The following is a 27994-nucleotide window of genomic DNA, read 5'->3' on the forward strand; positions in this document are numbered from 1 at the left end:
GTGGGTCTGGCGACGAATATGTAGCGAGGGCCAGCCGACTAGAGCATACAAGTCGCAGTGGTGGGTGGTATAAGGTGCTTTAGTGACGAAACGGATGGCACTGTGATAGACTGCATCCAGTTTGCTGAGTAGAGTGTTGGAAGCCATTTTGTAGATGACATCGCCGAAGTCGAGGATCGGTAGGATAGTCAGTTTTACTAGGGTAAGCTTGGCGGCGTGAGTGAAGGAGGCTTTGTTGCGGAATAGAAAGCCGACTCTTGATTTGATTTTCGATTGGAGATGTTTGATATGAGTCTGGAAGGAGAGTTTGCAGTCTAGCCAGACACCTAGGTACTTATAGACGTCCACATATTCTAGGTCGGAACCATCCAGGGTGGTGATGCTAGTCGGGCATGCGGGTGCAGGCAGCGACCGGTTGAAAAGCATGCATTTGGTTTTACTAGCGTTTAAGAGCAGTTGGAGGCCACGGAAGGAGTGTTGTATGGCATTGAAGCTTGTTTGGAGGTTAGATAGCACAGTGTCCAAAGACGGGCCGAAGGTATATAGAATGGTGTCGTCTGCGTAGAGGTGGATCAGGGAATCGCCCGCAGCAAGAGCAACATCATTGATATACACAGAGAAAAGAGTCGGCCCGAGAATTGAACCCTGTGGCACCCCCATAGAGACTGCCAGAGGACCAGACAGCATGCCCTCCGATTTGACGCACTGAACTCTGTCTGCAAAGTAATTGGTGAACCAGGCAAGGCAGTCATCCGAAAAACCGAGGCTCCTGAGTCTGCCGATAAGAATATGGTGATTGACAGAGTCGAAAGCCTTGGCAAGGTCGATGAAGACGGCTGCACAGTACTGTCTTTTATCGATGGCGGTTATGATATCGTTGAGTACCTTGAGTGTGGCTGAGGTGCACCCATGACCGGCTCGGAAACCAGATTGCACAGCGGAGAAGGTGCGGTGGGATTCGAGATGGTCAGTGACCTGTTTGTTGACTTGGCTTTCGAAGACCTTAGATAGGCAGGGCAGGATGGATATAGGTCTGTAACAGTTTGGGTCCAGGGTGTCTCCCCCTTTGAAGAGGGGGATGACTGCGGCAGCTTTCCAATCCTTGGGGATCTCAGACGATATGAAAGAGAGGTTGAACAGGCTGGTAATAGGGGTTGCGACAATGGTGGCAGATAGTTTCAGAAATAGAGGGTCCAGATTGTCAAGCCCAGCTGATTTGTACGGGTCCAGGTTTTGCAGCTCTTTCAGAACATCTGCTATCTGGATTTGGTTAAAGGAGAACCTGGAGAGGCTTGGGCGAGGAGCTGCGGGGGGGGCGGAGCTGTTGGCCGAGGTTGAAGTAGCCAGGCGGAAGGCATGGCCAGCCGTTGAGAAATGCTTATTGAAGTTTTCGATAATCATGGATTTATCAGTGGTGACCGTGTTACCTAGCCTCAGTGCAGTGGGCAGCTGGGAGGAGGTGCTCTTGTTCTCCATGGACTTCACGGTGTCCCAGAACTTTTTGGAGTTGGAGCTACAGGATGCAAACTTCTGCCTGAAGAAGCTGGCCTTAGCTTTCCTGACTGACTGCGTGTATTGGTTCCGGACTTCCCTGAACAGTTGCATATCACGGGGACTATTCGATGCTATTGCAGTCCGCCACAGGATGTTTTTGTGCTGGTCGAGGGCAGTCAGGTCTGGGGTGAACCAAGGGCTGTATCTGTTCTTAGTTCTGCATTTTTTGAACGGAGCATGCTTATCTAAAATGGTGAGGAAGTTACTTTTAAAGAATGACCAGGCATCCTCAACTGACGGGATGAGGTCGATGTCCTTCCAGGATACCCGGGCCAGGTCGATTAGAAAGGCCTGCTCACAGAAGTGTTTTAGGGAGCGTTTGACAGTGATGAGGGGTGGTCCTTTGACTGCGGCTCCGTAGCGGATACAGGCAATGAGGCAGTGATCGCTGAGATCCTGGTTGAAGACAGCGGAGGTGTATTTGGAGGGCCAGTTGGTCAGGATGACGTCTATGAGGGTGCCTTTGTTTACAGAGTTAGGGTTGTACCTGGTGGGTTCCTTGATGATTTGTGTGAGATTGAGGGCATCTAGCTTAGATTGTAGGACTGGCGAGGTGTTAAGCATATCCCAGTTTAGGTCACCTAACAGAACAAACTCTGAAGNAACCACACAAAGTTATTTATCCCTCCATCTCCCTCAAGGACCTGCATGAAGTAAAACAATCCCTAAGAATATAAAACATAGAGGACATACAGTGGGGCAAAAAAGTATTAGCAGCCTCAACAATTGTGCAAGTTCTCCCACTTAAAATGATGAGAGAGGCCTGTAATTTTCATCATAGGTACACTTCAACTATGACAGACAAAATGAGAAAAAAAATCCAGAAATAACATTGTAGGATTTTTTATGAATTTATTTGCAAATTATGGTGGAAAATAAGTATTTGGTCACCTACAAACAAGCAAGATTTCTAGCTCTCACAGACCTGTAACTTCTTCTTTAAGAGGCTCCTCTGTCCTCCACTCGTACCTGTATTAATGGCACCTGTTTGAACTTGTTATCAGTATAAAAGACACCTGTCCACAACCTCAAACAGTCACACTCCAAACTCCACTATGGCCAAGACCAAAGAGCTGTCAAAGGACACCAGAAACAAAATTGTAGACCTGAACTAGGCTGAGAAGACTGAATCTGCAATAGGTAAGCAGCTTGGTTTGAAGAAATCAACTGTGGGAGCAATTATTAGAAAATGGAAGACATACAAGACCACTGATAATCTCCCTCGATCTGGGGCTCCACGCAAGATCTCACCCTGTTTGGTCAAAATGATTTTTAATTTTTTTATTTCACCTTTATTTAACCAGGTAGGCTAGTTGAGAACAAGTTCTCATTTGCAACTGCGACCTGGCCAAGATAAAGCATAGCAGTGTGAGCAGACAACAAAGAGTTACACATGGAGTAAACAATTAACAAGTCAATAACACAGTAGAAACCAAAGGGGGAGTCTATATACAATGTGTGCAAAAGGCATGAGGAGGTAGGCAAATAATTACAATTTTGCAGATTAACACTGGAGTGATGAATGATCAGATGGTCATGTACAGATAGAGATATTGGTGTGCAAAAGAGCAGAAAAGTAAATAAATAAAAACAGTATGGGGATGAGGTAGGTGAAAAGGGTGGGCTATTTACCAATAGACTATGTACAGCTGCAGCGATCGGTTAGCTGCTCAGATAGCTGATGTTTGAAGTTGGTGAGGGAGATAAAAGTCTCCAACTTCAGCGATTTTTGCAATTCGTTCCAGTCACAGGCAGCAGAGTACTGGAACGAAAGGCGGCCAAATGAGGTGTTGGCTTTAGGGATGATCAGTGAGATACACCTGCTGGAGCGCGTGCTACGGATGGGTGTTGCCATCGTGACCAGTGAGCTGAGATAAGGCGGAGCTTTACCTAGCATGGACTTGTAGATGACCTGGAGCCAGTGGGTCTGGCGACGAATATGTAGCGAGGGCCAGCCGACTAGAGCATACAAGTCGCAGTGGTGGGTGGTATAAGGTGCTTTAGTGACAAAACGGATGGCACTGTGATAGACTGCATCCAGTTTGCTGAGTAGAGTGTTGGAAGCCATTTTGTAGATGACATCGCCGAAGTCGAGGATCGGTAGGATAGTCAGTTTTACTAGGGTAAGCTTGGCGGCGTGAGTGAAGGAGGCTTTGTTGCGGAATAGAAAGCCGACTCTTGATTTGATTTTCGATTGGAGATGTTTGATATGAGTCTGGAAGGAGAGTTTGCAGTCTAGCCAGACACCTAGGTACTTATAGACGTCCACATATTCTAGGTCGGAACCATCCAGGGTGGTGATGCTAGTCGGGCATGCGGGTGCAGGCAGCGACCGGTTGAAAAGCATGCATTTGGTTTTACTAGCGTTTAAGAGCAGTTGGAGGCCACGGAAGGAGTGTTGTATGGCATTGAAGCTTGTTTGGAGGTTAGATAGCACAGTGTCCAAAGACGGGCCGAAAGTATATAGAATGGTGTCGTCTGCGTAGAGGTGGATCAGGGAATCGCCCGCAGCAAGAGCAACATCATTGATATACACAGAGAAAAGAGTCGGCCCGAGAATTGAACCCTGTGGCACCCCCATAGAGACTGCCAGAGGACCAGACAGCATGCCCTCCGATTTGACGCACTGAACTCTGTCTGCAAAGTAATTGGTGAACCAGGCAAGGCAGTCATCCGAAAACCGAGGCTCCTGAGTCTGCCGACTAAGATATGTGATCTGACAGAGTCGAAGCCTTGGCCCCAAGGTTCGATGAAGACGGCTTGCCACAGTACTGTCTTTTATCGATGGCGGTTATGATATCGGTATGAGTACCTTTGAGTGTGGCTTGAGGTGCACCCAATGAACCGGCTCGGAAACCAGATTGACACAGCGGAAGAAGGTGCGGTGGGGATTCGAGATGGTCAGTGACCTGTTTGTTTGACTTGGCTTTCGAAGACCTTAGATAGGCAGGGCAGGATGGATATAGTCGTGTAACAGTTTGGGGTCCAGGGTGTCTCCCCCTTTTGAAGAGGGGGATGACTGCGGCAGCTTTCCAATCCTTGGGGATCTCAGACGATATGAAAGAGAGGTTGAAACAGGCTGGTAATAGGGGTTTGCGACAATGGTGGCAGATAGTTTCAGAAATAGAGGGTCCAGATTGTCAAAGCCCAGCTGATGTTGTACGGGTCCAGGTTTTGCAGCTCTTTCAGAACATCTGCTATCTGGATTTGGTTAAAGGAGAACCTGGAGAGGCTTGGGCGAGGAGCTGCGGGGGGGGGGGCGGAGCTGTTGGCCGAGGTTGAAGTAGCCAGGCGGAAGGCATGGCCAGCCGTTGAGAAAATGCTTTGAAGTTTTCGATAATCATGGATTTATCAGTGGTGACCGTGTTACCTTAGCCTCAGTGCAGTGGGGCAGCTGGGAGGAGGTGCTCTTGTTCTCCATGGACTTCACGGTGTCCCAGAACTTTTTGGAGTTGGAGCTACAGGATGCAAACTTCTGCCTGAAGAAGCTGGCCTTAGCTTTCCTGACTGACTGCGTGTATTGGTTCCGGACTTCCCTGAACAGTTGCATATCACGGGGACTATTCGATGCTATTGCAGTCCGCCACAAGGATGTTTTTGTGCTGGTCGAGGGCAGTCAGGTCTGGGGTGAACCAAGGGCTGTATCTGTTCTTAGTTCTGCATTTTTTGAACGGAGCATGCTTATCTAAAATGGTGAGGAAGTTACTTTTAAAGAATGACCAGGCATCCTCAACTGACGGGATGAGGTCGATGTCCTTCCAGGATACCCGGGCCAGGTCGATTAGAAAGGCCTGCTCACAGAAGTGTTTTAGGGAGCGTTTGACAGTGATGAGGGGTGGTCCTTTGACTGCGGCTCCGTAGCGGATACAGGCAATGAGGCAGTGATCGCTGAGATCCTGGTTGAAGACAGCGGAGGTGTATTTGGAGGGCCAGTTGGTCAGGATGACGTCTATGAGGGTGCCTTTGTTTACAGAGTTAGGGTTGTACCTGGTGGGTTCCTTGATGATTTGTGTGAGATTGAGGGCATCTAGCTTAGATTGTAGGACTGGCGAGGTGTTAAGCATATCCCAGTTTAGGTCACCTAACAGAACAAACTCTGAAGCTAGATGGGGGGCGATCAATTCACAAATGGTGTCCAGGGCACAGCTGGGAGCTGAGGGGGGTCGGTAGCAGGCGGCAACCGTGAGAGACTTATTTCTGGAGAGAGTAATTTTCAAAATTAGTAGTTCGAACTGTTTGGGTATGGACCTGGAAAGTATGACATTACTTTGCAGGCTATCTCTGCAGTAAACTGCAACTCCTCCCCCTTTGGCAGTTCTATCTTGACGGAAGATGTTATAGTTGGGTATGGAAATCTCTGAATTTTTGGTGGCCTTCCTGAGCCAGGATTCAGACACAGCAAGGACATCAGGGTTAGCAGAGTGTGCTAAAGCAGTGAGTAAAACAAACTTAGGGAGGAGGCTTCTGATGTTGACATGCATGAAACCAAGGCTTTTTCGATCACAGAAGTCAACAAATGAGGGTGCCTGGGGACATGCAGGGCCTGGGTTTACCTCCACATCACCCGCGGAACAGAGAAGGAGTAGTATGAGGGTGCGGCTAAAGGCTATCAAAACTGGTCGCCTAGAGCGTTGGGGACAGAGAATAAGAGGAGCAGGTTTCTGGGCATGGTAGAATATATTCAGGGCATAATGCGCAGACAGGGGTATGGTGGGGTGCGGGTACAGCGGAGGTAAGCCCAGGCACTGGGTGATGATGAGGGAGGTTGTATCTCTGGACATGCTGGTGGTAATGGGTGAGGTCACCGCATGTGTGGGAGGTGGGACAAAGGAGTTATCAGGGGTGTGAAGAGTGGAACTAGGGGCTCCATTGTGAACTAAAACAATGATAACTAACCTGAACAACAGTATACAAGGCATATTGACATTTGAGAGAGACATACAGCGAGGCATACAGTAATCACAGGTGTTGAATTGGGAAAGCTAGCTAAAACAGTAGGTGAGACAACAGCTAATCAGCTAGCACAACAACAGCAGGTAAAATGGCGTAGACTAGGCAACGGGGCCAACAGATAGAACAAAGTACCGTGATTAATGGACAGTCCAGCGTGCATCAGCTATGTAGCCAAGAGATCAGTGTCCAGGGGGCAGCGGTGGATGGGGCAGGGAAGCTGGCCTGGCGAGTGTTATCCAGGTAAAAAATAAATAAATAACAATGACTAAATAGCTTGTAGCTAGTTAGCTGGTTAGCTTCTGGAGGTTCTTGAGTGTGTTCTAAAAATAAATAAAAAATGATAGCGATTCCGTATCACATTGGGTAAGGCAGGTTTCCGGAAGGTATAAACAAATTAAAAGTCATAAGAGATAGAAAGTAAATATGGGTCCGTTGAGCGTTTGAGACGCGGCGATTCAGGCGGTTAGCAGGCCTGTGCTAACAAGCTAACAGTTTGTAGGCCCGGGCTAGACAAGGTAGCAGTTAGCGGGCCGGAGCTGGACAAGCTAGCAGTTAGCAGGCCGAATTAGCAAGCAGGGGAGATAGCGAGGGCTAGAGAGTTAGATGTGTATTGATGTGTTGAAAGAACCAAACTGTCTATTCCTCTTCATGCGATGACATCGGTAGACCGGTCGTGGGCCCGGGTATTGTAGCTCAGGAGTATGCTACTGTGGTCGGGCGGGCTAGCTTCAAGCTAAGTGGGTGGAAACGCTAGCCAGGAGTAATCCGAGGTTGCGGTTTAGCTAGATAGCTAGTTGCTGAAAATTCCAGCTGAAAGATGTTCCGTTTGCGGTGGGAATCCGGGGATGAAAAATAAATAGGTCCGTTGTGCTCTGGTTAAAGTCACGTTGTACGAACAGGCGAGAGCTTTCCGAACTACAGGTTAGCTGATGACCGGTTAGCTGGAGACCGCTAGCATACCCGCTGGTTAGCTGGCTAGCTTCAGTTGAGGGGTCCCGAAGTAAATATAAATACTTTAGGAAAAATAGCTACATTGGGTGAGTCGGGTTGCAGGAGAGTATTTGGAAGCTTAGGGTTTAGCAAAATGTTTTCAAAGAGATATGTGGAGAAAATATGTAAAAAAACGAAAAATAAACGATATATACAGGGACACGACAGGACAGGACGACCTACTGCTACGCCATCTTGAACGGTGAGCAAAAATCTCAGAACCACACAAGGGGACCTAGTGAATGACCTGCAGAGAGCTGGGACCAAAGTAACAAAGCCTACCATCAGTAACACACTACACCACCAGGGACTCAAATCCTGCAGTGCCAGACGTGTCCCCCTGCTGAAGCCAGTACATGTCCAGGCCCGTCTGAAGTTTGCTAGAGAGCATTTGGATGATCCAGAAGAAGATTGGGAGAATGTCATATGGTCAGAGGAAACCAAAATAGAACTTTTTGGTAAAAAACTCGTCGTGTTTGGAGGACAAAGAATTCTGAGTTGCATCCAAAGAACACCATACCTACTGTGAAGCAGGACGACTGATCCGTGTAAAGGAAAGAATGAATGGGGCCATGTATCGTGAGATTTTGAGTGAAAACCTCCTTCCATCAGCAAGGGCATTGAAGATGAAACGTGGCTGGGTCTTTCAGCATGACAATGATCCCAAACACACCGCCCGGGCAACGAAGGAGTGGCTTCGTAAGAAGCATTTCAAGGTCCTGGAGTGGCCTAGCCAGTCTCCAGATCTCAACCCCATAGAAAATCTTTGGAGGGAGTTGAAAGTCTGTGTTGCCCAGCAACAGCCCCAAAACATCACTGCTCTAGAGGAGATCTGCATGGAGGAATGGGCCAAAATACCAGCAACAGTGTGTGAAAACCTTGTGAAGACTTACAGAAAACGTTTGACCTCTGTCATTGCCAACAAAGGGTATATAACAAAGTATTGAGATAAACTTTTGTTATTGACCAAATACTTATTTTCCACCATAATTTCCAAATAAGTTAATAAAAAAATCCTACAATGTGATTTTCTGGACTTTTTTTCTCATTTTGTCTGTCATAGTTGAAGTGTACCTATGATGAAAATTACAGGCCTCTCTCATCTTTTTAAGTGGGAGAACTTGCACAATTGGTGGCTGACTAAATACTTTTTTGCCCCACTGTACTTTAAATAGATACATTAGAATTTGATATTAGAACATTAGTTCCAGATTTATATCATTTTAGTATCAATAACAAATGGCTATTAGTCTTACCGGGGCATTAGCGTGGCTTCAATCGAGAATAGACTGAATCTGCCTCTGGTGGGGTTGCTCTTTCTATAGAGGACAGGGTTATATACAGAATAATATACACTTATACACAGAATAATATACAGATATATACACAATAATATGCCGAATATTACAATGATATATACAGAGTAATATGTAGAAATATATACACTTATATACAGAATAATATACAGAATAATGTAACAGTTATATACAGAATAATATAACCGTTAGATACATAATAATATACAGAATAATGTAACAGTTATAGACAGAATAATATACAGAATAATATCCAGCTTTTCAATATATGGGGTCAAAGAGATACGACGTTCTGATAGGGGGAATATGGAGGGAGGGATGTCCAGTCTTACCTCTCTTCTTCTTGGCTTTGTTCTTCTTTTGGAGATCAACCTCAGCATAGGTCACATCAACAGGTCTTGCTGCTGCTGACAATGGATATTTCCAGTCAACAAATGGATGGAATTAGCTTAATGCATATTCTGCTTCCCAATTGGCCAGCCTGTATCTTCAGACAATTTAGTTGCAAAATAATATTTGCTTTGAGAGTGCAAATCCAAACGTAACATCAACACTAGAATCCATAGTTCATCACACTGATGATAAAAAGGTAACATGATCAGAAACATTTCTCACCAGTTTGTTAGGACATACTTACATATAGTTTCATATCCTTTCTATAGATTGTTGATTTAATCTTACCGGGGGCTGTGTATGGCTTCACTAGAGAATAGACAGATTCTGGCTCAGGTGGGGTTGCTGTTTCTGTAGGGGTGAGGATAACACATCAGAATAATATAACAGTTATATACAGAATAATATAAAGAATAGTGTACAGTTATTTACGGAATAATATAGTCATATACAGACTAATATACAGTTATATACAGAATAATATACAGTTATATATGGAATAATATACAGTTACATACAGAGTAATATAGAGTTATATATATGGAATAATATACAGAGTAATATACAGTTATATACAGTTCTATATGGACTAACATACAGTTATATATGGAATAATATACAGTTATATATGGAATAATATACAGTGACATACAGAGTAATATGAAGTTATATACAGATGAATATCTAGAATAAAAAACGGAATAATATACAGTTATATGCAGAATCGTTTATACAGTTATTCACTATGGGGTCAAAGAGATATGAGGTTCTGATAAGGGGAATATGGAGGGAGGGATGTTCAGTCTTACCTCTCTTCTTCTTGGCTTTGGCCCTCTTTTGGAGGTCAACCTCAGCATAGGTCACATCAAAACGTCCAGCTGCTGCTGACAATGGACATTTCCAGTCAACAAATGAAGGACTTAGATTATTGAACATTCTGCCTCTTCATCCCAAACTCAGAAATGATGAATTAAGGTTTTAATGACTGCCAACCTGTAGAATGGGTCTTACCTGTGGCTTTCCCTGTCTTCACCTCAGAGTAGACTGGATTTTCTTTAGGATAATTTCTCTTTTCTGAGGAGAAGAAGGAAGAGCATAGAATTTGTAAATATATATTTATGTACACACATCTACATGAAATGTAGATTACACTTTTGTAGTGAATTGCCATGAAAAAATAATAATTACAGAACAGTCTCAACAGCCAATTATTGCAGAATATACAAGGATAGGCAGCAACAAGAACCATCTGTATTCCAGTTCTCAAATCATAGCGCCATTTTCTCACACAACTCTTTTCAGTACAATTACATTAGATTATTTTTCCCTCTGGGATACACCGCTACATTTGTCACAGTTGAGGGTCACCTTTCTTTTTTTTGTCCAACTTTTTCAGTTGAATCTGGGCGTAAGTCACATGACTTGGTCCAGCAGCAGAAGCACCAGCAACATCTGAGACATAATACACAAACACCTCCACTTAGTCAAACTCTACATGTCATATTAAATGAAGAGCAGCAGACTACTACACATTCATACTGAAAACATTACATTACACTACCATTATCATTGTTGTCTGAGGAATTGATTGTGTCGTAGATGTTAGTGTCACCTGTTGGTCAGAGAAGAGAGATATTTTGTTTTGGTTTTTAGGTTGGTTATCCTAAGCTTGACTAGGGATCAATTGGGATCAATGGGATCAATTCCATTTAAATTCCAGTCAATTCAGGAAGTATAATGAATTTGGTTTACTTTCTGAATTGACCGGAATTTAAATGATTTTGTCCCCAAAGCTGGTTGTTATACAAAGTGGATGTTGATCAGTCAGTGTATGAGGTTACAGAGATGAGACTGGTAGAGGTCTGGGCTGAGAGACTGACCATGTAGACATGTATAAACAGTATCAGGAGCCTGACCCTGGGTAGATCCTTGGTCCTGTTGGGGGTCCTGGTTGGTTCTCTGGGGCTGAGGGGGCCTACAGGGAGAGAGACACTCAGCATAAGAAGCACAGATAAGATGTTATACTGTATGTATCAATATAGTTGAGAGACAGGTGTACTAACCAGAATATTCTGTTGAAACAGGAACCTGTAATGACAAACACATTGTGTTATGTACTGAACTTTCTCCAACTATTTTAATTTTTATTTAGACATTTTTATCCTAAACATAATAATATTAAATGATACATTTCAAAAGTCTCACCTTTTCTGTTTTGATATCTCACCAGCAGGACCAGGAGAATGACCAGTAGAACACCAGCAACAAGCAGACCCACAACCACTAATACTAGGACTGATGTAGAGGATCCAGGAGATACGACTGGAGAGACTGGAGAGGGAACAGCACAACACCATCAGACTCTGAGGTGGAAAATAAATAAAGTAATTCAATTCCTGTATGTATCTGAGACTGGAGAGACTGGTGAGAGAACAGGACAGACAGAGAGGATATATATTTATGGTATAGAGCATGAAAAGAAAGTAGGATGGCCGTCTTTTGACAATTTAGTTGAGAGATCATATTATCAAGAGGAGTGGAAATCCAAAACATATATTAACATCAACACTTAAATCACATGTTTTTAACACAGAAAATAAAAAGGTAACTAACTTGTGATACTACACATTTTCTCACCTCTCACTGTCACCCAGCTCTCTGGTGATTCTCCTTCATCAGATTTACACTTATAGAATCCTTCATCTGACTTGGATACTATAGGGATGGTCATCTCTCCTGTGGTCTCATTCTTGATGAGTGTTCCATCTTTGTAGAAATCAGTCTTGAGTTTAGGATTTGTTCCCTGATGTCTAAATGTACAGGTCAGAGTCACAGAGTCTCCTTCAGTCACAGGATGGACAGGACTCTCCAGGATCACATCACCATCTGTGTATCGTAATATATAAATAATACTGTAAATCTGGAGTCATCACTCACAATACATCAACATCTTATGAGCATGTATTTATGAGATGCAGTCATTCAGTTACAGAATTGAACATATTATTATACATGCATTTATGAAAGATTAGTGAATGTTGTACAATAGACATACCATTTACTGTGATGTTGACAGCATTACTGTTCTCTCCTGATCCAGACTCACACCAGAACACTCCACTGTGCCATGTTGTCAATGATGTGATGGTGCAGGTGGATTCTGTTATTGATCTCCAGGTAGATGGACATTCTGACCGCCGTGCTGTCTCTGTGTGTCTCTTCAGTCTCCATCCAGTAGAGTTCCCCTTCAGCTCACAGATCAGTGAGAGAGACTTTGATGTAAAATGTTGAGTTGTGTTGGGATTTACTGTAAGAGACGCTGAAGGCTGCAGATCTGAAACAAAGAGAGACAGAGTCAGACCTATAGTTATATAGACACATGAGGGTAACTTAAATATGATTCAATACAGTTTCAATGCAGTTAGTTACCTCCTGACCAGAGAAACTGAGGTTCACTGTAGAATGTATCATAGACTGGGTCTCCTCTCCCAGCTCTACACACATATCCTCCTGTGGGAGTAGGACCGGCAGGGATCTGAGTGTAGGAGTCTTCACTAGTCACATTGTCAGATAGGGGCTGTAGAGAGTAAGACTTGTCTGATAGGGAGGGTAACCCAGCTCTGTAGGGAACAGTCCTGTACCAGGAGAACCTCCAGACTATAGACGTCTTGTCAACTTCACAGCTCAGAGTCACTGAGTCTCCAGGGTTCAGCCACTGAGAAGAGATACTCAGGACAGGTTGAGGTTGATCTGTGATTTGATAGAGGACAGGGTTCAACGTTTCAGTTTTAGAAAGTATTCTAGTGAACCCAATTAGACACAACACACAACACAGACAACTGAATAAACAGTTGCACAATTTGAAATGTATGTATTTATCAATAGGTCAACTCATGAATATAGCTTCAAGTTAGCTATAATTGTTGCGATAAATTAGCAGACAAAATATTATACCCTAGATGACTTTCTATCCATGTAAAATAACAAAAAAAATTCATAAAACTGTTTTAGACTCACCAGTAATGTTTATCTGGACTGGGTCACTGTACAGGGTGTAGTAGACTGGGTCTCCTCTCCCAGCTCTGCACCAGTACTGTCCTCCATCAGAGACACTGACCCAGCTGAGTGTGTAGGAGTATCCAGAGGTTGTGGTTACTGGTGTAGAGTCTGGTCTGTGTCTGTACCAGTAAAACTTCCATCCAGGAGACTCTACAGTACAGCTCAGTGTCACTCTGTCTCCTGTGAATATGTTCTCTTTGTCTGAAGTCAGTGTGGTCTTTGGCTGATAATCTGTGGGTATTTCAATAGGTTTGAATGGTAAGATAACAACAACAGCAACAACAACTAAAAGACTCACTATTCACAGTAACAGAGACATCATCACTGATGGATGAAGATGTGGGTCTGGATCTTCTCTCTCCCTGACACCAGTAGAGACCCTGGTCAGACTCAGTAACTCTACTGATGGTGGATCTGGTATTATGGTATTTATACTGGGACAAGCTAATCTCACTGTTGTCTTTGTACCATTTATAGCTCCAGTCACTGTAAGACCCAGCTGAACACGTCAGAGTGACTGTTTCTCCGGTGAACACAGGGTTTGGATTTACAGTCACTGTAGTTTCAGGCAGAGCTGAGAGAAAAGAGCACTGAATGTCAAAACATACAGAAACCTTAGAAATGTCCATAAATGTAGCTGTTTTGGAAAGTTCATTATAGGTGTATGTTGAACTTAAAGCTAGAATACTTAGTTACTACGTCCATTTTTGTACTTATAAATGAATGACATAATGTATACCCATTCATACCCATTGATTATTGAAGAATACAATCTGGTTTTACTCCAATGTTTGTAAACAATGTAAATGTAAACAGACGATGTAAAGCCTCAAAACATTGTTAAAACTATCATTCATTTATGGGTTGTTCTACAGAACTGGTGCACTTTAGGGGTTTATATTTGTTTTCTAAGTTTTCCCAACTTTCAACACATCTTCCACATGTCTTCCAGCATCTGTCAGATAGACAAAGATACTTCTCACACACTTTCTTTCTATTGTATACCTGAATTCCTTACCACCACACTAAACGGGTCACTACAGAAACATAGTGAAATATAAGCAGTAAAGGGATGCACAGTAGTGATCATTCTGATGAACCTATTACAGATTCATATGTGAATGTATTTGCAGAACAAATTAACTAAATAGTAAAAACATGATGTTTAACCAATTTTCAAAACCTTTAAATTGAATTTACAGAAATATAATCTCTATTGTTCTCTGTAAAATGTTCAATGTTGATTGTATGAATGTGGAACATGTTGATTGACTTTTACTTATGCATCTAATTCATTATGTTGTTAAATGTTTAGTTATCACTTTTCCTTTCATTATTTTGGCAAAATAGCAGGTGTTTTGGTGTAAGTTTTTAAAAATAGAGATAAATAGAGAACGCTAGATGGAAAAAAACTAATTTGACTATAAACATTGCCATTGACGGCTTCCACCATCAAAAAGTAGTCAACTGGGTGGGGATTCCTATGGTTTGGGAGTGATCAGCCAATGATCAAAGAATATTGTCTTCCTCCAATTGGGTTGCCTCATAGACAAAGATAGAGGACTCTAGTGCGCAAAAGCATGTTTCTGCATGAGCAGCACTATTGAGGACTTTCACAATTTGTAAGTATTCAACTGGGTTGGACTTCCTATGGGTTAAGAAAGGATCACATAATTCCATTCTGGTCATCAAAGGATCAGACAATGAATTATAATTGTGAGTAAACATTCCATAACTGCAGGTGGCAGTAAATTGCCAACCTTGACTTTTTACCATTTCAAACAACACACTAGGTGGCAGTGTGAACCCTTTCTGTTTGTTTACCAACTCATAGAAATAGTAGAAGACAATTGACGATTTCTAAATGGAGATGGCCTCAATGAAGCTGCCCATCTTCTCACAGATGCCATAATGCGACATACAGGTAGACAATGATGCAATGTCTATCTAAGTCCATGGGTTGCCTAAGGTTTGTAAACCAAGTTTTAGACCAGAACATTGGTCCCACTATCCAGAACCAGTGAATTGAGACCATAACAAGATAAAGACCAAATGTGTGTGTTCTTGATTGGTCTCAAGACCAAGACCACTAGATCCTGAGTGGTCTCAAGACCAAGACCACTAGATCCTGAGTGGTCTCAAGACCAAAACCACTAGATCCTGAGTGGTCTCAAGACCAAGACCACTAGATCCTGAGTGGTCTCAAGGCCAAGACCAATAGATCCTGAGTGGTCTCAAGACCAAAACCACTAGATACTGAGTGGTCTCAAGGCCAAGACCAATAGATCCTGAGTGGTCTCAAGACCAAAACCACTAGATACTGAGTGGTCTCAAGGCCAAGACCAATAGATCCTGAGTGGTCTCAAGACCAAAACCACTAGATACTGAGTGGTCTCAAGGCCAAGACCAATAGATCCTGAGTGGTCTCAAGACCAAAACCACTAGATACTGAGTGGTCTCAAGGCCAAGACCAATAGATCCTGAGTGGTCTCAAGACCAAAACCACTAGATACTGAGTGGTCTCAAGGCCAAGACCAATAGATCCTGAGTGGTCTCAAGACCAAAACCACTAGATACTGAGTGGTCTCAAGACCAAAACCACTAGATACTGAGTGGTCTCAAGACCAAAACCACTAGATCCTGAGTGGTCTCAAGGCCAAGACCAATAGATCCTGAGTGGTCTCAAGGCCAAGACCAATAGATCCCGAGCACATGGGGCCTTTCTGCAATTGTAAGCAGCTCAAGTAAAGTAAACTTGAGTACAGTACAGTAGAGTAGAGAACAGTACAGTACAGTACAGTACAGTAGAGTAGAGAACAGTACAGTAGAGTAGAGTAGAGAACAGTAGAATACAGTAAAGTAGAGCACAATAGAGTAGGGTACAGTTCAGTAGAACACAGTACAATACATTCAAGTAGAGTACAGTAGAGTAGGGTACAGTTCAGTGGAGCACAGCACAACAAAGTAGGGTACAGTTCAGTAGAACACAGTACAATACATTCAAGTAGAGTACAGTAGAGTACAGTTCAGTAGAGCACAGTACAACAGAATATGGCAGAGTTCAGAAGAAAACAGTACAACAGAGTAGGGCAGAGTTCAGCAGAAAACAGTACAATACGGTCAACTAGAGTACAATAGAGTTGGGTACAGTTCAGCAGAAAACAGTACAACAGAGTAGTGTACAGTTCAGCAGAAAACAGTACAATACGGTCAACTAGAGTACAATAGAGTAGGGTACAGTTCAGCAGAAAACAGTACAATAGAGTAGGATACAGTGCAGTAGAGCACAGTACAATAGAGTAGGGTACAGTACATTAGGGTACAGTACAGTATAGTACAGTAGAGTAGGGTACAGTTCAGTAGAGTTCAATATAGTAGGGTACAGTACAATAGAGTAGGGTACAGTAGTATATGGTAGTAGTAGTGTTTTGCTCAAATATATGTCAATGTTTTGGGTCTTGGATGGTTGGAGCCTCCCCGTAGGCTATACATCTCAATACTCTACACTTTTTCCTGAAGTGTGCACTTGTCCGCTACCCACATGGTGGTCCTCTGTAACACAGTTGGTAGAGCATGACACATGCAACATTAACATATAGATAACTCCCTCACTCAATTTTTTATTCAACTTTTTATTCAACTTTTTCTCTCTGGACGCTTTTTCTGGACATGGTTCTACAGGACCTCCACCAGCCGAAGCTAAGTAGTAACATTAACATGATGCCTTCTAATTGCAGTCACTGTACTCATAATACAGGAGAACGATCGCCTTACGGCGAAGATAGCTGTGTTGCAAGCCCAGCTTCAGACGCAATCGTTAGGCAAGGGTTATTTCAGTGTAGGACAGGATGAAACAGAGTCTGTGCCACCAGTAAGCACAGATAGTAACATTAGAATAAATCCCCTCGCACGGTCCCCGCCGCCGGACAACTTTCTCATGGTTTCTGGAGGGAAATGCTGTAGGAATGCTCAACCGGTGTCTCTCATTCAGCCGACAGAAACTTTCATTAAGCAGCGAGTCGGAGTCTGAGGCCGAGCCTTATCTTGTCTCTACTCCTCCCGTTACGGGGTCTGAGACGCCGAAGCTTCCCACCATTAGCTCTGACAAATTGAAAACCCTGGTCATTGGCGACTCCATTACCCGCAGTATTAGACTTAAAACGAATCATCCAGCGATCATACATTGTTTACCAGGGGGCAGGGCTACCGACGTTAAGGCTAATCTGAAGATGGTGTTGGCTAAAGCTAAAACTGGCGAGTGTAGAGAGTATAGAGATATTGTTATCCACGTCGGCACCAACGATGTTACAGTCAGAGGTCACCAAGTGCAACATAGCTTTAGCTTGTAAATCAGCTAGAATGATGTCGGCATCGAGTAATTGCCCTCGCTAGAAGCCTTTCAGACATAAGGAAGTGGATGGCTGCAAACTTTCTACTTTTAAACTCTGACAAAACAGAGATGCTTGTTCTAGGTCCCAAGAAACAAAGAGATCTTCTGTTGAATCTGACAATTAATCGTCTCAAATAAAACTGTGAAGGACCTCGTCGTTACTCTGGACCCTGATCTCTCTTTTGACGAACATATCAAGACTGTTTCAAGGACAGCTTTCTTCCATCTACGTAACATTGCAAAAATCAGAAACTTTCTGTCCAAAAATAATGCAGAAAAATGTATCCATGCTTTTGTTACTTCTAGGTTAGACTACTGCAATGCTCTACTTTCCGGCTACCCGGATAAAGCACTAAATAAACTTCAGTTAGTGCTAAATACGGCTGCTAGAATCCTGACTAGAACCAAAAAATGTGATCATATTACTCCAGTGCTAGCCTCCCTACACTGGCTTCCTGTCAAGGCAAGGGCTGATTTCAAGGTTTTACTGCTAACCTACAAAGCATTACATGGGCTTGCTCCTACCTATCTCTCTGATTTGGTCCTGCCGTACATACCTACAAGTACGCTACGGTCACAAGACGCAGGCCTCCTAATTGTCCCTAGAATTTCTAAGCAAACAGCTGGAGGCAGGGCTTTCTCCTATAGAGCTCCATTTTTATGGAATGGTCTGCCTACCTAAGTGAGAGACGCAAACTCGGTCTCAACCTTTAAGTCTTTACTGAAGACTCATCTCTTCAGTGGGTCATATGATTGAGTGTAGTCTGGCCCAGGAGTGTGAAGGTGAACGGAAATGCTCTGGAGCAACGAACTGCCCTTGCTGTCTCTGCCTGGCTAGTTCCCCTCTTTCCACTGGGATTCTCTGCCTCTAACCCTATTACAGGGGCTGAGTCACTGGCTTACTGGTGCTCTTTCATGCCGTCCCTATGAGGGGTGCGTCACCTGAGTGGGTTGAGTCACTGATGTGATCTTACTGTCTGGGTTGGCGCCCCCCCTTGGGTTGTGCCGTGGCGGAGATCTTTGTGGGCTATCCTCGGCCTCGTCTCAGTTTGGTAAGTTGGTGGTTGAAGATATCTCTCTAGTGGTGCGGGGGCTGTGCTTTGGCAAAGTGGGTGGGGTTATATCCTTCCTGTTTGGCCCTGTCTGGGGGTATCATCGGATGGGGCCACAGTGTCCCCTCCTGTCTCAGCCTCCAGTATTATGCTGCAGTAGTTTATGTGTCGGGGGGCTAGGGTCAGTTTGTTATATCTGGAGTACTTCTACTGTCTTATCCGGTGTCCTGTGTGAATTTAAGTATGCTCTCTCTAATTCTCTCTTTCTTTCTCTCTCTCGGAGGACCTGAGCACTAGGACCATGCCTCAGGACAACCTGGCATGATGACTCCTTGCTGTCCCCAGTCCACCTGGCCGTGCTGCTGCTCCAGCTTCAACTGTTCTGCCTGGTTCCTCTCTAGGTTTCTTCCTAGGTTTTGGCCTTTCTAGGGAGTTTTTCCTAGCCAACGTGCTTCAACACCTGCATTGCTTGCTGTTTGGGGTTTTAGGCTGGGTTTCTGTACAGCACTTTGAGATATTAGCTGATGTACGAAGGGCTATATAAATACATTTGATTTGATATCCTCAATGGTGCTGCCCGTGTTGTAACAGACATCATAATGTTCCAGATACAAAGATGAAACCTCTATACAAATGTTTTCCTTTATGTTTAAACATGAAGTTTAGGAGTCAGTGTACAGGACAGACTCCTCTCAATAGAAATACAGTGTGTATATAAACAATTACTCTGTACTAAACTAATTTAACAATATGTTTGTTATTGCTTTGGAGTTTGGAGACTTCACAGAACAACACTGTACCAATACTTTAACTAAGAATTCTGACACAATATAAATAGTGTCCATCTTTATGACAAAAACACAAAGTAACTCACCTTCTACAGTGAGAGTGACAGGATCACCTGGTTGTGAAGATGTGGGTCTAGACACTCTGTTCCCTTCACACCAGTACTGACCCTGGTCAGATACATCAGCTCTACTGATGTGAGAGACTCCAATGTCACTGTAACCAGACTGGGATACTACATTATCATTCCTGTCTTTGAACCACTTATAGCTCCAGATACTGTAAGACCTCACTGAACACGTCAGAGTAACTGTCTCTCCAGTGAATGCAGGGTTTGGCTCTACAGTCAGAGTAGTTTTGGGAAGAGCTGTGAAAATAATGCACAAAACATCTGGATACCTGCCTGGTAATTCAGCTGATGCTGTAACATTGTGATAAAAGTATATTTTACATATGTTGACTCCATTCAGTTAGAATTTACAGTGTATATGTCTGTATTTAGATTAACCCTCATTGGCTCTAAATTTACAGAACCCAGATTGAAGACAAACAGTGACCTCACCAGTGATGATGATGGGGAGAGCTGAGCTGCGATATGACTTCTGGGGCCGATCTCTCCTCGTCCCAAAACACTGGTACTTACCAGCCTGGTCAGGGAGAGAGATGGTGATGGTTTTTCTGGTCTGAATGGGAGGCTCTTCATTGTTTCTGAACCAGCGGTACGTCCAGTCTGTGTAGTCTGATATGTCACACCGCAGAGTGACTGTCTCTCCAGGGTAGAGGAGACCCTGTGGAGTGACTATCTTCACTAAGGCTGTAGGCAGAGCTGTGGAAACAGTTATATGAAGACAAATGCAGTCAGAGCAACAATCTTTCCAAAGTAGGATCTGACTTCAGGAAGTAGTACGGTAACTATTATTTTAGATATATAAACTATATATGCAAAAGTATGTAGACACCCCTTCAAATCAGTGGATTCGGCTTTTTCAGCCGCACCCGTTTCTGGCGTGTATAAAATCAAGCACACAGCCATGCAATCTCCATAGACAAACATTGGCAGTAGAATGGCCTTACTGAAGAGCTCAAGTGACTTTCAACGTGACACCGTCATAGGATGCCACCTTTCTAACAAGTCAGTTTGTCAAATATCTACCATGATAGAGCTAACCCAGTCAACTGTAAGTGCTGTTATTGTGAAGTGGAAACGTCTAGGAGCAACAACGGCTGCAATATGGTAGGCCACACAAGCGTACAGAACGGGATCGTCGAGTGCTGATGTGCGGAGCTCATAAAATGGTCTGTTCTCGGTTGAAACACTAAGTACTGCATTCCAAACTGCCTCTAGAAGCAAACTCAGCACAATAAATGTTTGTCGGGACATTCATGATATGTGTTTCCATGGCCGAGAACCCGCACACAAGCGTAATTTAACCAATACAATAGAGCAGGGTACAGTTCAGTAGAACACAGCACAGTAGATTAGTTTACAGTACAGTACAATAGAGTAGGGTAGAGTACAGTAGAACACAGTACAGTAGAGTAATTTATAGTTGTAGTAGTTTTTTGGTCAAATAGATGTCAATGTTTGGGGTCTTGGAGGGTTGAAGCCCCCCCCCCCCCCCGCCTGTTTGTTTATACATTTCAATACTCTACTCTTTTTCCTGAAGTGTCCACTACCCACATGGTGGTCCTTTGTATCACAGTTGGTAGATTATGGCACATGCAACATTAACATGTAGATGTGCTGCCCGTGTTGTAACAGACACCATAATGTTCCAGATACAAAGATGAAACCTCTATATAAATGTTTTCCTTTATGTTCAAACATGAAGTTTATGAGTCAGTGTTTGGGACAGACTCCTCTCAATAGAAATAGGTGTATAAACAATGACTCTGTACTATACTAAATGAACATGTTTGTTATTGCTTAACAGAACAACAGAACATGTTTCACTGTCCCAATCATTTTAGAGCTCATTGTAATGAATTCTGGCACACAGACCCTGATTGACTCAATATAAATAGTCAGCAACATCAATAAAGCACAACAAAGTAACTCACCTTTTACAGTGAGAGTGACAGGATCACTTGGTAGTGAAGATGTGGGTCTAGACACTCTGTTCCCTTCACACCAGTACTGACCAGCCTGGCCAGTCTGAGTGATGGGGATGGTGATATATATGACTTTACTGGTCTCATCAGGAAGGTGTTGGTTGTTTTTGTACCAGTAGTACCTCCAGTCTGTGTAGCCTGGTATGACACACTGCAGACTGACTGTCTCTCCAGAGTAGAGGAGACCCTGAGAAGAGACACTCACTGAGGCCACAGGCAGAGCTGTAGAAAGACATATTAAGTTAGTTGTATCATACATAGAATCTGATCTATCATGATTAAATGTAGTTAGTTGTTTCATACAAAGAATCTGATCTATCATGATTAAATGTAGTTAGTTGATTCATACATAGAATCTGCTCCATCATGATTAAATGTAGTTAGTTGTGTCATACATAGAATCTGATCTATCATGATTAAATGTAGTTAGTTGATTCATACATAGAATCTGATCTATCATGTTTAAATGTAGTTAGTTGTTTCATACATAGAATCTGATCTATCATGATTAAATGTAGTTAGAGCACCAATCTTTCCAAAGTATGAACACCACACTTCTTTAATGAAATAAGTCTTTGTTTTTCTATCATATCTATGAATACTGACACACAGATCATGCTTGACTTAATATAAATAGTGTCTGTATGACACTACTCACCATTGACAGTGATAGTGACAGGGTCACTGATGGATGAAGAAGTGGGTCTGGAGTCTCTCTCTCCCTGACACCAGTAGGGACCCTCATTCACTGTTGCTCCATTGATGGTGAGAGTGTCTCCTGTTATAGTGTGTCTGCCAGACTGGGATACTACATTATCATTCCTGTCTTTGTACCACTTATAGCTCCAGATACTGTAAGACCTCACTGAACACTTCAGAGTGACTTTCTCTCCAGTGAATGCAGGGTTTGGCTCTATAGTCAGAGTAGTTTTGGGAAGAGCTGTGAAAATAATGCACAAAACATCTGGATACCTGCCTGGTAATTCAGCTGATGCTGTAACATTGTGATAAAAGTATATTTTACATATGTTGACTCCATTCAGTTAGAATTTACAGTGTATATGTCTGTATTTAGATTAACTCTTATTGGCTCTGAATTTACAAAGTCCAGATTGAAGACAAACAGTGACCTCACCAGTGATGATGATGGGGAGAGCTGAGCTGCGACATGACTTCTGGGGTCGATCTCTCCTCTTCCCAGCACACCTGTACTGACCAGCCTGGTCAGGGAGAGAGATGGTGATGGTTTTTCTGGTCTGAATGGGAGGCTCTTCATTGTTTCTGAACCAGCGGTACGTCCAGTCTGTGTAGTCTGATATGTCACACCGCAGAGTGACTGTCTCTCCAGGGTAGAGGAGACCCTGTGGAGTGACTATCTTCACTAAGGCTGTAGGCAGAGCTGTGGAAACAGTTATATGAAGACAAATGCAGTCAGAGCAACAATCTTTCCAAAGTAGGATCTGACTTCAGGAAGTAGTACGGTAACTATTATTTTAGATATATAAACTATATATGCAAAAGTATGTAGACACCCCTTCAAATCAGTGGATTCGGCTTTTTCAGCCGCACCCGTTTCTGGCGTGTATAAAATCAAGCACACCGCCATGCAATCTCCATAGACAAACATTGGCAGTAGAATGGCCTTACTGAAGAGCTCAAGTGACTTTCAACGTGACACCGTCATAGGATGCCACCTTTCTAACAAGTCAGTTTGTCAAATATCTACCATGATAGAGCTAACCCAGTCAACTGTAAGTGCTGTTATTGTGAAGTGGAAACGTCTAGGAGCAACAACGGCTGCAATATGGTAGGCCACACAAGCGTACAGAACGGGATCGTCGAGTGCTGATGTGCGGAGCTCATAAAATGGTCTGTTCTCGGTTGAAACACTAAGTACTGCATTCCAAACTGCCTCTAGAAGCAAACTCAGCACAATAAATGTTTGTCGGGACATTCATGATATGTGTTTCCATGGCCGAGAACCCGCACACAAGCGTAATTTAACCAATACAATAGAGCAGGGTACAGTTCAGTAGAACACAGCACAGTAGATTAGTTTACAGTACAGTACAATAGAGTAGGGTAGAGTACAGTAGAACACAGTACAGTAGAGTAATTTATAGTTGTAGTAGTTTTTTGGTCAAATAGATGTCAATGTTTGGGGTCTTGGAGGGTTGAAGCCCCCCCCCCCCCCCGCCTGTTTGTTTATACATTTCAATACTCTACTCTTTTTCCTGAAGTGTCCACTACCCACATGGTGGTCCTTTGTATCACAGTTGGTAGATTATGGCACATGCAACATTAACATGTAGATGTGATGATTAAATGTAGTTAGAGCACCAATCTTTCCAAAGTATGAACACCACACTTCTTTAATGAAATAAGTCTTTGTTTTTCTATCATATCTATGAATACTGACACACAGATCATGCTTGACTTAATATAAATAGTGTCTGTATGACACTACTCACCATTGACAGTGATAGTGACAGGGTCACTGATGGATGAAGAAGTGGGTCTGGAGTCTCTCTCTCCCTGACACCAGTAGGGACCCTCATTCACTGTTGCTCCATTGATGGTGAGAGTGTCTCCTGTTATAGTGTGTCTGCCAGACTGGGATACTACATTATCATTCCTGTCTTTGTACCACTTATAGCTCCAGATACTGTCAGACTCTACTGAACACGTCAGAGTAACTGTCTCTCCAGGGAACACAGGATTTGGTTCTACAGTCAGTGTAGCTTTGGGCAGACCTACAGAAACACAAAACATACATTTTTAAAACAACTAAACAGCATCCTTAAAATGGTCAGTGTACAGGACAGACTCCTCTCAATAGAAATACAGTGTGTGTATAAACAATTACTCTGTACTAAACATATTTAACAATATGTTTGTTATTGCTTTGGAGTTTGGAGACTTCACAGAACAACACTGTACCAATACTTTAACTAAGAATTCTGACACAATATAAATAGTGTCCATCTTTATGACAAAAACACAAAGTAACTCACCTTCTACAGTGAGAGTGACAGGATCACCTGGTTGTGAAGATGTGGGTCTAGACACTCTGTTCCCTTCACACCAGTACTGACCCTGGTCAGACTCAGCAGCTCTACTGATAGTGAGGGTGTCTCCTGTTATAGTGTGACTGACAGACTGGGGTACTACATTAAAATTCCAGTCTTTGTACCACTGATAGTTCCAGCTACTGTCATACGTCACTGAACACTTCAGAGTGACTTTCTCTCCAGTGAATGCAGGGTTTGGCTTCACAGTCAGAGTAGAGTTGGGAAGAGCTGTGAAAATAATGCACAAAACATCTGGATACCTGTCTGGTAATTCAGCTGATGCTGTAACATTGTGATAAAAGTGTATTTTACATATGTTGACTCCATTCAGTTAGAATTTACATAAATGCATATAAAGGCAAATGCAGTCAGAGCAACAATCTTTTCAGAGTAGGATCTGACTTCAGTAAGTAGTACAGTAACTATTATTTTAGACATATAAACTATATATGCAAAAGTATGTGGACACCCTTTCAAATTAGTGGATTCGGCTTTTCCAGCCACACCCGTTGCTGACATGTGTATAAAATCAAGCACACAGCCATGCACTCTCCATAGACAAACATTGGCAGTAGAATGGCCTTACTGAAGAGCTCAGTGACTTTCAATTTGACACCGTCATAGGATGCCACCTTTCTAACAAGTCAGTTTGTCAGATTTGTGCCATGATAGAGCTAACTGTAGTCAACTGTAAGTGCTGTTATTGTGAAGTGGAAACGTCTAGGGGCAAGAATGGCTGCAATGTGGTAGGCCCCCCAATGAAAAATTGTCTGTCCTCGGTTGAAACACTAACTACTGCGTTCCAAACTGGATACATGAGTATCTGTTTTGAAATTACATTGTTATAGTGATACTGACTATAGTGAACTTACCAGTGACACTGATGGTGACGACAACAATGGGTTGTGACCTCTGTGGCCGATCTGTCCTCAGCCCCTCACATCTGTACTGACCAGCCTGACCAGTCTGAGTGATGGGGATGGTGATATCTATGGCTTTACTGGTCTGACTGGGAAGGTGATGGTTGTCTCTGAACCAGCGGTACGTCCAGTCTGTGTAGTCTGATATGTCACACTGCAGAGTGACTGTCTCTCCAGGGTAGAGGAGACTCTGTGGATTGACTATCTTCACTGAGGCCGTGGGCAGAGCTGTGGAAACAGTTATATGAAGACAAATGCAGTCAGAGCAACAATCTTTCCAAAGTAGGATCTGACTTCAGTAAGTAGTACAGTAACTATTATTTTAGACATATAAACTATATATGCAAAAGTATGTGGACACCCTTTCAAATGAGTGGATTCGGCTTTTTCAGCCACACCCGTTGCTGACATGTGTATAAAATCAAGCACACAGCCATGCACTCTCCATAGACAAACATTGGCAGTAGAATGGCCTTACTGAAGAGCTCAGTGACTTTCAATGTGACACTGTCATAGGATGCCACCTGTCTAACAAGTGAGTTTGTCAAATTTCTACCATGCTAGAGCTAACTGTAGTCAACTGTAAGTGTTGTTATTGTGAAGTGGAAACGTCTAGGAGCAACAACGGCTGCAATATGGTAGGCCACACAAGCAGACAGAACGGGACCGCCGAGTGCTGATGGTGAGGGTGTCTCCTGTTATAGTGTGTCTGACAGACTGGGGTAGTACATTATTGTTAAGGGAATTTTTATCAATAATGACTAATTATGTATACATTTCAATCAGGACTGACTAATCAGAATACTATTATGTTACTGTATATGTACTAATCAGAATACTATTATGTTACTGTATATGTATGCATTTTCTTTTTAATCCTAGTACTGAATATAATGTGTGTAAATATAATCAAGAATTAGAACAATGACTGTCTGTTCCTTGGTAGAAATGAATTAACTATATCGCCAGACTGGCTAGAATGCTTATCTACACAGGCTGACCTTGGCTCTAGGCGAGGTGGGAAGGCTTGAGAACTATAGAGCCTTTCTACCAGTGTCAAGAAGAGACGGAACATTTAAAAAATGCTGATGTCATTTTCAGTTTATAACCTGTGATAAACTGTATCATGTCCAGTAATCTCGAGAATAAACGCAGCTGGTTGATTTCAAAGGCTGGTCTCTGTCCATTTTATACAAATAAGGGTCATACAAACTCTTATGAATTGACAGAGTGATTCATTTTAATTGGGTATTAAAACAGAGGAATATAATTCCTGTAACAATTGGTCCTTCGAACGCCGGAACTAAATACCCGTCTCTGCCATCTGAAGGTACTACGCTGAAAATCGTGCACGAGCGGGTTGGGTCCCGTTATTTAAGACCTGGCCTCTGAATTGAGGGAAAAGACCAGGCCGATGTACATCTCAGACCGACAGGGACAGTGACTAGATCCAACGAACAGTGCTTTTCCCAGTCGGCGGCAAGGTCAGTAGCCTTTATTCTCGAATTTGGGAGGAATTATTTAGGATATTTTTGATTAAATGTTCTAAAGGAGTTTGGATTTAATCAATGATAGGTGCTTGAATATCCTGAACAAATACAATGGGTTTCTACTTTGTGTTTTAACCAAAATCGATAGGAAGGAAACAGGTCTGAAATTGACCTGTGGTAAGGTGCACAACCATAAATAAACTAGAGCTTAATAAATCATGGTTTTGCAAGCCAGAAGGTTATTAAGGAGGGATATAGTACGTATTGTTTGATAGGACGGTCGTTCTGTACAAATAGGATAGCCATTAATTCAAAAGACATACCTAAATAAAGTTTTAACCTGAGTAGTCTATCTGTTTATGGGAAGTAGTCTGACTATGAAGAAGTAGCAGATAGATATATTAAAACAGGTGAAGATAAATAAGGCTTGGTGAGAAGGCAGGGTAATTCTAGGCGAACAGAAAAATTGAACCTGTACAATGCTGAAAGAAATTCATGTCCAAAGAGGAGGAGAGGGAAACTTAGTCTCGAGTAGTGAGATATGAGATATTAACGTTGAAAGTCCCAAGGAGAATATCATACGGGTGAAATGTAAAGTCCGATCAAAAGTCAAATCTATGGACGAAGTTTCCAGAAAGGAGAAATACATATAGAAACCCATACACATTGATTATCATTAAAGAGACACACACATAGTCAGACAGAAGAGCAACTAAAATAACTGTGTAAAGATAAATACACTTACATAGGTCATAGAAATATATACACAGACAATCATGAGAGGCATATTCGCCCGAGATTAAGACGGGATATTAAATAGGTGCTGGGGGATAGGACGGTGATCTTGTAATAACTAGGCGTGGGGAGACAGGAAGGGAGTTATATGCGGACAAGATAACTTGAATGGT

At 42.8% G+C, this 27994-nt stretch overlaps 1 protein-coding gene across 11 annotated transcripts in view; it reads right to left on the reverse strand.

Moving 5' to 3' along the window:
- Nucleotides 1-2176: 2176 nt before the first annotated feature.
- The window catches only part of LOC109876518 (basement membrane-specific heparan sulfate proteoglycan core protein), a 37407-nt gene continuing 11589 nt past the window's right edge, over nucleotides 2177-27994 (reverse strand). Inside the window, exons 3-25 of one of the 11 annotated variants that reach the window (XM_031825640.1) lie at nucleotides 25549-25824; nucleotides 24620-24904; nucleotides 24077-24358; nucleotides 22741-23004; nucleotides 22264-22545; nucleotides 21555-21827; nucleotides 20056-20319; nucleotides 19582-19860; nucleotides 13224-13496; nucleotides 12636-12956; nucleotides 12262-12540; nucleotides 11844-12092; nucleotides 11412-11537; nucleotides 11270-11294; nucleotides 11123-11181; nucleotides 10768-10818; nucleotides 10575-10658; nucleotides 10218-10280; nucleotides 10016-10090; nucleotides 9495-9557; nucleotides 9146-9220; nucleotides 8754-8816; nucleotides 2177-2198 (exon numbers count right to left, since the gene is read on the reverse strand). In XM_031825640.1, coding sequence (XP_031681500.1) covers nucleotides 8761-8816; nucleotides 9146-9220; nucleotides 9495-9557; nucleotides 10016-10090; nucleotides 10218-10280; nucleotides 10575-10658; nucleotides 10768-10818; nucleotides 11123-11181; nucleotides 11270-11294; nucleotides 11412-11537; nucleotides 11844-12092; nucleotides 12262-12540; nucleotides 12636-12956; nucleotides 13224-13496; nucleotides 19582-19860; nucleotides 20056-20319; nucleotides 21555-21827; nucleotides 22264-22545; nucleotides 22741-23004; nucleotides 24077-24358; nucleotides 24620-24904; nucleotides 25549-25824 — 4004 coding nt within the window. In that variant the 3' untranslated portion in view covers nucleotides 2177-2198; nucleotides 8754-8760. Of the gene's footprint in view, nucleotides 2199-8753; nucleotides 8817-9145; nucleotides 9221-9494; nucleotides 9558-10015; nucleotides 10091-10217; nucleotides 10281-10574; nucleotides 10659-10767; nucleotides 10819-11086; nucleotides 11182-11264; nucleotides 11295-11411; nucleotides 11570-11843; nucleotides 12093-12261; nucleotides 12541-12635; nucleotides 12957-13223; nucleotides 13497-19581; nucleotides 19861-20055; nucleotides 20320-21554; nucleotides 21828-22263; nucleotides 22546-22740; nucleotides 23005-24076; nucleotides 24359-24619; nucleotides 24905-25548; nucleotides 25825-27994 lie in introns of those variants that run through there. The other 10 variants (XM_031825638.1, XM_031825639.1, XM_031825637.1 and 7 more) reach the window with 10 other exon arrangements.

Source organism: Oncorhynchus kisutch, linkage group LG5, assembly GCF_002021735.2.
Source record: "Oncorhynchus kisutch isolate 150728-3 linkage group LG5, Okis_V2, whole genome shotgun sequence".
Taxonomy (NCBI): Eukaryota; Metazoa; Chordata; class Actinopteri; order Salmoniformes; family Salmonidae; genus Oncorhynchus; species Oncorhynchus kisutch.